The sequence below is a fragment of the Oncorhynchus mykiss genome, chromosome 15, assembly GCF_057628025.1.
Source record: "Oncorhynchus mykiss isolate SJ-2025 chromosome 15, ASM5762802v1, whole genome shotgun sequence".
Taxonomy (NCBI): Eukaryota; Metazoa; Chordata; class Actinopteri; order Salmoniformes; family Salmonidae; genus Oncorhynchus; species Oncorhynchus mykiss.
In genome coordinates this window covers 29,022,071-29,034,243 of record NC_143036.1, presented here as the reverse complement: position 1 = coordinate 29,034,243, position 12,173 = coordinate 29,022,071, and the positions used below count along the sequence as shown (strand labels likewise).

The 12,173-nt window shown below is 45.0% G+C and overlaps 1 protein-coding gene across 4 annotated transcripts; it reads right to left on the bottom strand.

The window, feature by feature from the left end:
• Nucleotides 1–420: 420 nt before the first annotated feature.
• On the bottom strand, nucleotides 421–12,165 carry mettl4 (methyltransferase 4, N6-adenosine). Of its 4 annotated transcripts, XM_021562965.3 has the most exons (9): nucleotides 11,956–12,108; nucleotides 11,566–11,632; nucleotides 7,727–7,792; nucleotides 7,275–7,635; nucleotides 6,788–6,857; nucleotides 6,497–6,671; nucleotides 6,196–6,302; nucleotides 5,080–5,171; nucleotides 421–1,109 (listed from the first exon to the last, which is right to left on the bottom strand). In XM_021562965.3, exons 1-9 carry the CDS (start codon nucleotides 12,018–12,020, stop codon nucleotides 889–891), a joined length of 1,224 nt encoding a protein of 407 aa, XP_021418640.1. In that variant the 5' UTR covers nucleotides 12,021–12,108; the 3' UTR covers nucleotides 421–888. The 4 variants fall into 4 exon arrangements, with proteins under 4 accessions (XP_021418640.1, XP_090055945.1, XP_021418639.1 ...); XM_090199819.1 differs by lacking the exon at nucleotides 11,566–11,632 and having other exon boundaries at nucleotides 11,956–12,165; XM_021562964.3 differs by having other exon boundaries at nucleotides 11,566–12,000.
• Nucleotides 12,166–12,173: the final 8 nt, after the last annotated feature.

Sequence of the window (12,173 nt, the reverse complement as noted above, 5' to 3'; positions counted from 1 at the left end):
GAAGGTGTGAGAGGTGGCAAAAAAAAGTGTTTTGGCACCTTCCAAACTAGTAGGTAGGGATGGTGTGAGAATGACGTAATCTAACTGTTTATGGCTCAGGTACTGTTATTTGTTTGGTTCCTACATACAAACAGCAGACTCAGAGGCAGGCATGGCTCGCAGTGGAGCTGGTGGTCTCTCTCTGTAACCTGGATGACAGCCGCATTGTGCATTCCAAATGGCACCCTATTCCCTATGTAGAGCAGTGCTTTTGACCAGAGCTCTATAAAAGGGTGCCATTTGGGACACATGAAATAGCCATTGCACTCAGAAAAACACATCAAAAAGGGTGCAAGGTAATTCATATCTCTACAATGGGACAGGGCAAATGTCCTCACAAAATCAGAGCATCTTATGGCTGGGTCGAGTCATACAAAACAATAAAGTTTGGTTTCTTTATTCAACTCTTGGATTTAAATGGATACACATTACCCAACACATTTCAGCACATAAAACATGTACGTACACTTTGACAATTATTAAACCAGGCATTGTGCCAGCATAGCTCCATCATCAATGCACAACACACCACTCTGAGGTAACACACAGTTGTGTATCTGAACCAAACATAGAGCTATAGGTTATTAGCTTCAGCTCAAAACATCAACCTTGATCTGAGCTCCGGAGCGATGCACTTTCATCTCCCCTCCATCGCATCATGGGCTCTGTGATTCACCACCCCCAACATACTACGACCCAGAAACACAAATCAAGAGTCCCAAATGAAAGAAAATAACAGATCAAAGGAGATGGAGAGAGGGAGAGAGATTTGAGGGGCTCCTTGACTATGAAAACGAATTGGGATTTTGATGTGGAACGCTTCAACGGTATGCTATTAAACTGTGATGATTAGTCCGGTGTTGGAGGAGGTAGAGAGAAGTGAGGAGAGGACTCTCCATGTAAGGATCCTGTAGCCGTATCTGTGGGCTCGTCTGTGGGCTCCATGGTGTAATAACTGACATGCTGAAACTTGATCACCTCGTTGCCCCAGCTGGTCCATCCTGGCTGCAGGCTTCTGGCAAACAGCTCCAGGCACCGGGCGTCGGCACCCACGTACGGACTTAACACCTCTGTGGAGGGAAACAAAGAAATAGAACAGGGCACCTAGGGCTGGTCTATTGGTAGTGCTGCTGCCTCCAGACAGCAGGTAACCCCTTGAGGCACAGGTTATATCCCCAGTTCAGTCACTCAGTTTCTGAACTCTATTCCTCTATCTCCCCATCTCACATTCTAATATCTGTCAATAAAGAAGAGGGAGAGGATAGGGAGTTCAAGACATTTTAGATGTCCTCAGAGGAGATTAGAAATAATAGATTATTCTGATAGAAAGTACAAATCTGAGCAGGATCAGCCTATGGGGGTATTTAGCTGGTGCAGAAGGGGGAGTGGGGGCTTAATGTCTGGCTTGCCAATGAATGCTGGATTCGTGCATGGCGGTGTTCTGGCTGTCCTTGAGCGGGGGAACAATGGTGTTCCAGGAACAGCATTCCTGACCGACAGGGTTCACTTCTTCTCCGCCCCTGCGCTGGTGCTGTCTGCTCGCTCACATGCATGCTCACGCCCCAGTCACACACTCCACTCACCCTACACTAGGCAGGTTAATGAGTGCCAAAACCCCAGAGAGTCTAAGCCCCCTCCCTCAATCCCCCCCCCCCCCCCCCAAACCTGCCCAGCCTACACCTCTCTTACGAAACATGTCAGAAAGAAAAAAGTTAGGGGGTGGGGGGGGGGGGAGAAAGGCCAAACATGAAAAGCTCACAGACTAACACAGAAGAAACACTCTGATCGGTGACTCAGCCCGCAAAGTTTGGAGAGGGAATAAAAAGGTCTAATTATCTAAAAACTCAAGGCAAGAGAGGGGGTGTGAGACTTGCGGCTTGCCTCGCGGCTCAACTTAGCTCTTTGTGATGTTTCTCTCAGTGTTGCTGCCTTGAGTTTAGACCCTGCACATTCGGTGTAAATCCCAAATGGCAACCTATTCCCTATTTAGTGCACTACTTTTCCACCGGGACTCAAATGTAATGCACTAAATAAGCATTAGTGTGCCGTTTGGGTTGTCACACTGATCCTGGGACAGCCAAGTTAAGGGTATTGATGACAGTGCTTGTTCTCCTGCCCCACCTGATCTCAACCCATTCATTTTGAAAGTGAGGTATTTCAGGGAATTAATACTTTGAGTGAGTGGAGGTTATAAAACCACAAACACTCACAAATAATAAACTGCAGTGTGTGCGGTCCTGTGTGGCTCAGATGGTAAGTGCGTGGCCCTAGCAACGCCAAGGTCGAGGGTTGAAGTCTCACAGGGAACACAAATATTGATTCTCTCACTGTACTGTAAGTCGGTTTGGATAAAAGTGTTTGGTAAAAGCAGTTGGAATATGTACTCAATTGTCATACTTGAGTAAAAGTAAATGCTATAAATCAAATTACTTATATTACGCAAACCAGACGGCACAATTAAAATTATTTTTGTATTTACATACAGACGGGCACAGACATAATTTACAAACACAGTATTTGTGTTTAGGGAGTCTGCCAGATCAGAGGCAGTAGGAATGACAACGCATTATATTGATAGATGATTGCTGTCCTGCCTAAGCATTCAAAATGTAACGAGTACTTTTGGGTGTCAGGGAAAATGTATGGAGTAAAAAGTACATATCTTCTTCAGGAATATAGTAGAGTAAAAGTTTTTTTTAAATATAAATGTAAAATACAGACACCTCCCCCAAAACTACTTAAGTAGTACTTTAAAGTAACATTTGCACTTTACACCACTGGCTAAAAGTGGTAGAAATACTGTACATATATCACCTTACTCAGCACCTCCAGCTGTGAGTGAGGAAAGTTATTTTCTCTGCCTTTCTCACCACCCCAGGACAGCGGGTAGCCTAGTGGTTAAAGTGTTGGGCCAGTAACCGAAATGTCGCTAGATCGAAACCCCGAGCCGTCAAGATTAAGAATCGGTCAATGTGCCCTTGAGCAAGGCACGTACCCCTAATTGCTCCAGGGTCGAGTTGGGATATACAAAAAAAAAAAACATTTCCAATTCACACACACTTCTACATGTGAAATAGAACAAATATAAATCACTCACCATTATCTCAGGTTCTCTGAGTTTAAACAGTAGCACACATCTTTTCACAAGTCAATTAGAATCTCACACACGCTGGCTGGGTGCCATTGAATTGGGCGGGCACGAAGAGGGCACTGCCAATTAGCCGCTTATTACAATACAATGCTGGGAGGAAAATATTCAACTTTAGCTAATTACCAAAGTTTTTTGGAGCCACAATTAAAAGCAAACAGATTATTCACACTCTGAGGAGCATAAACACTTTTTTTCTGCCGTTTCGGCCATCTGGCGAGGATGTGTTTGGATCTCTGAGGTAGAGAGTGAGCGTTGGTGTCCCTCTGTATCCCTACTGCAGCTACACACACACACACACACACACACACACACACACACGTCTGATGTCACTAACAGGATCACTGGGGGAGAGGGGGGGTAGAGAGCTATCGGATCACAGAGTCGCTCTCCGCTCCGCCCTCTGTTTAGGACATCCATGCTGTGATGTCATACTGAGGTCAGGGGTAAAGAGTTGGCCACTGCCTCCAGACCTGGCACATCCAAAACACTTGGGACTACATACACCACTTGTGCTCCAATCCCCTAACAGGGATATTGCCCTGTGGTAACAGTGACTGAGGAAGAGGACTTTGTGTTTTAGAAGGGGGCGGTTTAGAGACTTAGCACTGTGGATATTCACCATTTCAAGCTGTTGCATAAGAATCCACCAGAGGGGGTGTGAGAAAAGGACAGCAGCCCAAATCCTTTTCCCGCCCCTGGGTACTCCAGAGTGAATATTCAGCATTAATGCCCACGTCCGGAAGTTCCTTTTTGCCAACGGGTCGATAGAACCTTTCAGGATCAGAAAAGGTCCGCTCTATACCTCTTTATCACAGGTTATGTTAATGTGCCGTGGCACCTCTCCGCGGGACCAGCTCCTCTGACATTTCATCCCAGCAGCACTGCGTTCTACCATGACCACCACAGCCTCCCTGCTACCCAGAGGGGTTGGAGGGGGATTCACTGGAAGCCAGAGACAGGGATGAGAAGGGGATGACGTCACCAAAAAGTGATATATCAAAACACACAATTCGGAATGACAGCGGCTCAAATGATGATGGGTTACTTGGCGAGTGTGAAATAGCGTGCTCTTTGAGTTTGACTGTGGACTTATCAATCATGGCTGGGGAAAAAAAACGATATCACACTGTTTTGCTGCAACTCTTGCCCAAGGCAAAGATACGGTGTGTTCTATTACTTATTATTTGTAACAATGAAAAGACAACGCTGTGAAACAAAGCGTAATTAGAAACTCATAATATATTCTCAACCCAATAGTTACAAAGCACAATGCAGTCATAACGAATTTAAATCTCACAATATCCTGCCACTTTCCCGCACTGACAAACCTCTTCCTCTTGCTACCCAAGTAAATAAAACACGCATAAATCGCTTTCCCTGAAGAAGCAGAGAGTTGATGTCAAGCCCCACTCTACATAATCATTGTCTCATCATTGCTTTCTAAACAACATTGTACGGATCAGAGAAAAGGTTTGACTTGTTAACAATCAAAGGCCAATCAGGCCGTACAGCAGCACATCGTGACAAACTGGGGTCACAATTAGCCATTCGGACAGGTTAGAGCACAGACCTTGCAGCTGATGTCCTTCCGTTTAATAGCAAGGCATTGTCTTGTGCTTTTAAAGAGTGAGGGACAGAGAGTGAGTCAGTGAGAACAGAGCACTGACAGTTAGCGAGCCAGGTCAAAACACAGCAATCGCGGACACTTACGTCACAGTATTGCCCTCTAGTGGTGAAACTATTCAGTTCAATCATTTCTCCAATTATGAATTTCATTACTGGAACTGTATTCATTCATTCCTACGCACTTGGCTACCACATTACGTTCTTATGACGCTGACATACTTATGACGCTGTTGGTGGAACCAGGACGTGCTGGGAATACTGACCTGAGAGTGAAGGTTTATGGGAGTGTAGGGCCGATGGGACGCTGACGATCACACGTTGCTCCTCCATAGGGAGCTCTGTCTTCCTCAGAGAGCTGTAAAGGAGATGGAGAAAGCGCGTCATGTTTTGGAGGAGATCGAACATTCCAGTAATGAAAGAAAATACACAGGAGACTTAAAAAAAGGTCCAATACAGCCATTGTTTTTTTTTTTTATCTCAACGTTAAATCATTTCTGGGTAACAATTAAGTACCTCACAGTGATTGTTTTTAATTAAAATGGTCAAAAATAAACAAAAATAGCTTCTTAGCAAGAGAGCAATATCTCAAGCAAGAATTTTGCTAAGACTGTCTGGGAATGGTTTTAGTAGAGGGGAAAACTGAAAACTGTTATTGGCAGAGAGGTTCGTAACTCTTTCTTATTGGTCTATTAACTAATTTACCACCTGGTGATGTCACCTGACAGCACTAAACTCAATTCCACCAAAACAGGCAGAAATTTCAGTGGGTCTTTTCAAACAGCTCTTACACGAAAAGGGCATTAACATAATTTTCACAATTTCACCGTATTATTCCAACCTTGGTGTGGAAATACTGCATATTTAAAATCCCGTTTTTGACTGCACCGGTCCTTTAAGAAATTCATGTAAAAAAAAAAAAAGTAGCCTCCCGAGTGGCACAGTGGTCTAAGGCACTGAATCGCAGTGCTAGCTGTGCCACTAGAGATTCTGGGTTCGAGTCCAGGCTCTGTCACAGCCGGCCACGACCGGGAGACCCATGGGGTGGCGCACAATTGGCCCAGCGTCGTCCGGTTTAGGTGAGGGCAGTGATGTTTTTGTCCCATCGCGCACTAGCGACTCCTGTGGCAGGCAGTGCACGCTGACAAGGTCGCCAGGTGTACGGTGTTTCCTCCGACACATTGGTGTGGCTGGCTTCTGCGTTAAGCGGGCATTGTATCAAGAAGCAGTGCGGCTTGGTTGGATTTCGGAGGATGCACGGCTCTCGACCTTGTTGCAGCGATGAGACAAGACTGTAACTACTACCAGTTGGATAACATGAAATTGGGGAGAAAAAGGGGTAAAAAAAAATACAATGGAATAACATTTTTATTTTGTCACACCTGTGTGAGTGGTGTCCGCACCCACGATATCGACCAAGTACCAACACCTCGTAAGGCTTCTTATGCGGAGAATCCAGTGGAAACACATATTCCCCTGACCTGGTGACCTGAGGGCGAAAACGTAGACAATACATCAGAGAAAAATGCTTACGTTCATAAAGACCATATAGCTCATTTCAGAAGCAAATTCAACATTAGAGGTCCTAGATGAAACATCACCATTTAGTAGTGTCATTTAAACTAAATAGATTTAAAACAACTATAATGACTTTGATAAATTCTAGGTTCCTTTCTGTTCTACCTTGACCCAGAACCACTCTGCCAGCACCTCCACACCCCAGTGTGGGTACAGCTCGTCCCTGACAAAGCGCAGGTGGCTGGGCCTGTTGGTCACCCAGGTGACCACCACACAGCCTGTGGAGGCCAGCAGTGGGACAGGGAGCCGTTTGAGCTGGGAGGAGGGCAGAAAGCTATACCTAGAGGTCAGCAGGAGAAATGCACAATATGGTCAAAACAGAATAAGAGGTTCGCAGAGTCATACATTGCAGTGGATGTCGCTTGGAATAAAATCACACTGAATAAGAACGCTGACCTGCCACTCCTTTTTACAGACTTGTTTTCCCATGGAGGATCCAGGACAATGAGGTCGAAAAACTTTCCATCTGCAAAATAATCAATTTTCTAAGACAGGGTTTCTCCAAACTAGGTCCTGGGACCCCTTCTGGGTGCACATTTGGTTTATTTGCCCTAGCACTACATCTGATTCAAATGATCAACTCAACATCAAGCTTTGATTATTTGAATCAGCTGTGTAATGCTTGAGGAAAAAAATGAAACCGTCACCCGGGAGGGGGGGGTCCCAGGACCGAGTTTGGGAAACCTTGTTCTAAGACATTAGGCCTACACAGGCAGAGAGGATCCTTATTTAGTTCACTAAAGCCTTGCCTTCTCTCCACTCGATTCCTCAAAACATTTTTAGAGAGTTTAGGAGATTTATAAAGACAATGTATTTCTGCACTGACAAAACATAAAATCAGCAAACGCAAGCTCTTTATCATGATCAGGTTTTGTACACTCACAACCAACCAGGGGCTGCATTCTGGCAAAATCAGAGAGCAGGAAGGCACATCGTGGTGGGATAATGTATTTCTCTCCCATCAGCATCACCTCCATGGCAAAGTCCATACAATTCTCTGTGATCCGTGTGAACAGGTCAAGGTGTGTTGTACTACAGCCATCCTCAGACTCAATAAACTGAACTGGGTCCTCTCCATGTTCACTCACTAGAGGGAGCTCTTTAGCCATGTCACACAAGGCTGCCAGGTTGCATTCGTGGGATGGCAGGGGACCCTCCTGAGCATCGTTGACCTCACTCAGGTACTCACAGGAGAGCCCAGCATCCACTAAGGATTTGGTCCCCTCCAAAATGGCAGACCTGATCTGGTCATAACACAATGATAAGCAGTGGTCAACAATAAAAAGTCTGAGTAATGGTAATGGGTAAACTAAGTAATGGTGAACATAAGATTACCTTGTGGTGGAAGGCCAATGAATCAATTTCTCCTTGGTTCAGATCATTGCATTTTCGTTTTCTTTTCTGTGGGATTTGAATATATCAAAAAGATCTGTGGTTAAAACAAAGGCGTTTCCCAGTGATAGTACCTGGCAAGTTAGCCCCACTCTCCAGACATGTCTAGTCAAGCATAGGTCCAAAAGACTTAACAGCTTCTACCCCCAAGCCATAAGACTCCGGAACAGCTAATCAAATGGCTATCTGGACTATTTGCATTTGTATGGAGGAGGAGGTGTGATGGTGCTTTGTTGGTGACACGGTCTGATTCATTTAGAATTCAAGGCACACTTAACCAGCAAGGCTACCACAGCATTCTGCAGCAATGCGCCATCCCTTCTGGTTTGTGCTTAACAGGACAATGACAGGCCATTGACAATGACCCAACACAACTCCTGGCTGTTAAGGGCTATTTGACCAAGTAGGAGAGTGATGGAGTGCTGCGTCAGATGACCTGGCCTCCACAATCACCCAACCTCAATCCAGTTGAGTTGGACTGCAGAGTGAAGGAAAAGCAGCCTACTAGTGATCAGCATGTGTGGGAACTCCTTCAAGACTGTTGGAAAAGCATTCCAGGTGAAGCTGGTTGAGAGAATGCCAAGAGTGTGCAAAGCTGTCATCAAGGCAAAGGGTGGTTACTTTGAAGAATCTAAAATATATTTTGATTTGTTTAACAGTTATTTGGTTACTACATGATTCCATGTGTTTTCATAGTTTTGATGTCTTCACTATTATTCTACAATGTAGAAATTAGTAAAAAATAACGAAAAACCCTTGAATGAGTAGGTGTGTCCAAACTTTTGACCGGTACCATACATATGACCTTAATTACCTCGGCTAACCTGTGCCCCCGCACATTGACTCTGTACCGGTATGTACACTGCTCAAAAAAATAAAGGGAACACTTAAACAACACAATGTAACTCCAAGTCAATCACACTTCTGTGAAATCAAACTGTCCACTTAGGAAGCAACACTGATTGACAATACATTTCACATGCTGTTGTGCAAATGGAATAGACAACAGGTGGAAATTATAGGCATTTAGCAAGACACCCCCAATTAAGGAGTGGTTCTGCAGGTGGGGACAACAGACCACTTCTCAGTTCCTATGCTTCCTGGCTGATGTTTTGGTCACTTTTGAATGCTGGCGGTGCTTTCACTCTTTCACTCTAACCCACACAAGTGGCTCAGGTAGTGCAGCTCATCCAGGATGGCACATCAATGCGAGATGTGGCAAGGTTTGCTGTGTCTGTCAGCGTAAGTGTCCAGAGCATGGAGGCGCTACCAGGAGACAGGCCAGTACATCAGGAGACGTGGAGGAGGCCGTAGGAGGGCAACAACCCAGCAGCAGGACCTCTACCATCGCCTTTGTGTAGGGAGGAGCAGGAGGAGCACTGCCAGAGCTCTGCAAAATGACCTCCAGCAGGCCACAAATGTGCATGTGTCTGCTCAAACGGTCAGAAACAGACTCCATGAGGGTGGTATGAGGGCCCGACATCCACAGGTGGGGGTTGAGCTTACAGCCCAACACCGTGCAGGACGTTTGGCATTTGCCAGAGAACACCAAGATTGGCAAATTCACCATTGGCGCCCTGTGCTCTTCACAGATGAAAGCAGGTTCACACTGAGCACATGTGACAGACGTGACAGTCTGGAGACGCCGTGGAGAACATTCTGCTGCCTGCAACATCCTCCAGCATGACCGGTTTGGCGGTGGGTCAGTCATGCTGAGGGGTGGAATTTCTTTGGGGGGCCGCACAGCCCTCCATGTGCTCGCCAGAGGTAGCCTGACTGCCATTAGGTACCGAGATGAGATCCTCAGACCCCTTGTGAGACCATATGCTGGTGTGGTTGGCCCTGGGTTCCTCCTAATGCAAGACAATACTAGACCTCATGTGGCTGGAGTGTGTCAGCAGTTCCTGCAAGAGGAAGGCATTGATGCTATGGACTGGCCCGTGGTTTTCCACTTTAATTTTGAGTGTAACTCCAAATCCAGACCTCCATGGGTTGATAAATTTGATTTCCATTGATAATTTGTGTGATTTTGTTGTCAGCACATTCAACTATGTAAAGAAAAAAGTATTTAATAAGAATATTTCATTCATTCAGATCTAGGATGTGTTATTTTAGTGTTCCCTTTATTTTTTGGAGCAGTGTATATAGCCTCATTACTATTATTTTATTGTTGCTCTTGAAATGTGTTATTTTTCTAACGTTCTTACTTCAGTTTTTTTTAGTAAATACTTAACACTATTTTCTTAAAACTGCATTGTTGGTTAAGGTCTTATAAGTAAGCATTTCACTAAGGTCTACACCTTTGCGGCTGTATTCATCGACCTGGCCAAGGCTTTCGACTCTGTCAGTCACCACATTCTTATCAGCAGACTCAACAGCCTCGCAATGACTGCCTCGCATGGTTCACCAACTACTTCTCAGACAGAGTTCAGTGTGTCAAATCAGAGGGCCTATTGTCCAGGCCTCTGGCAGTCTATGGGGGTGCCACAGGGTTCAATTCTCGGGCCGACACCTTTCTCGGTATACATCAATGATGTCGCTCTTGCTGTTGGTCATTCTCTCATCCACCTCTATGCAGACGATACCACTCTGTATACTTCTGTCCATTCTTTGGACAATGTGTTAACTAACCTCCAGACAAGCTTCAAAGCCATAAACTCTCCTTCCGTGGCTTCCAACTGCTCTTAAATGCAAGTAAAACTAAATGCATGCTCTTCAACCGATCGCTGCCTGCACATGCCCGCCCAGCATCACTACTCTGGAAGGTTCTGACTTAGAAAATGTGGACAACTAGAAATACCTAGGTGTCTGGTTACTGTAAACTCTCCTTCCAGACTCACATTAAGCATCTCCAATCCAAAATTAAATCTAGAATCGGCTTCCTATTTTTCACTCATGCTGCCAAACATATCCTCGTAAAACGGACTATCCTGTCGATCCTTGACTTCGGCGATGTCATTTACAAAATAGCCTCCAACACTCTACTCAGCAAACTGGATGCAGTCTATTACAGTGCCATCCGTTTTGTCACCAAAGCCCCATATACTACCAACCACTGCGACCTGTATGCTCTCGTTGGCTGACCCTCGCTTCACATTTGTCGCCAAACCCACTGGCTCCAGGTCATCTATAAGTCTTTGCTAGGTAAAGCCCTGCCTTATCTCAGCTCACTGGTCACCATAGCAACACCCACCCATAGCACACGCTCTAGCAGGTATATTTCACTGGTCACCCCCAAAGCCAATTCCTCCTTTGGCCACCTTTCCTTCCAGTTCTCTGCTGCCAATAACTGGAAGGAATAGCAAAAATCACTGACGCTGGAGAGCCATATCTCCCTCACTAACTTTAAGTTCCAGCTGTCAGAGGAGCTCACAGATCACTGCACATAGCCCATCTGTAAATAGCCCATCCAACTACCTCATCCCCCATACTGTTTTTTTTTTGTGCTAATTTGCACCCCAGTATCTCTACTTGCACATTCATCTTCTACACATCTATCACTCCAGAGTTTAATTGCTAAATTGTAATTATTTTGCCACTATGGCCTATTTATTGGCAGCCAGTGAAAAATGCACACACATACACCACACACACAGAACATAACCTCATGAGCTTAGTTCAACTGTCACACTGCATTAGAACATAAAATATAAGCTTATTTTTCTCCAATGTTTGTAAACATTGTAAACATAAACAAACACTGTATAGCCTCATAACATCAGGTTCAAACAATACTGTTGATACCATGGATGGTCAGTCCTTGCATCCATAGCACAATTTACCTTTGATGGTTTACAATCCACTGTAGTTTTATTCTCACTCCTCTGTAGTGCTGCATTCGAGACGGTACTGTCGTTTGTGGTCACAGTACAACTTGATTTAACACTAACGTGAGACTTTAAAATCTGAAAACACTCATGTTTAAAACAACATTTAAAATGCGACTTCCCACTGGCTGCTTTCCTCTCCGAAGTAACGTTACATAGTTGGACACCCTTGTCGACAAGTGAACAAGCATCCAACAGCCACCCGTTGGCATTTCTAAACACAATCGACATAGCCAATCTGGTTGGCAAACTACTTTCTCCTAACTCTCTCTTTGATATCTTTACATGCCGTGAGTGTCCATAAGCGTACCTTGTGGAGGTGACTAGCTTGCTAACGTTACTTACACATTTCGTTTCTTTGCTGGGTTTCCTACTTTCTCTACTTGGACATTATTGCTGTGCGCCGCCATGATGATTGTCTATCGTCACGTGCATTCGCCAAACCTGTGGCATATTCAATACGTCGATTCTGTTGTAAAACCTTTCTTAAACGGAACGAAAACGGGAGGGACAACCCAGGGGCGGACACCCCGGGTGCAGATTTCGTTTACTTCCGTTTGGTT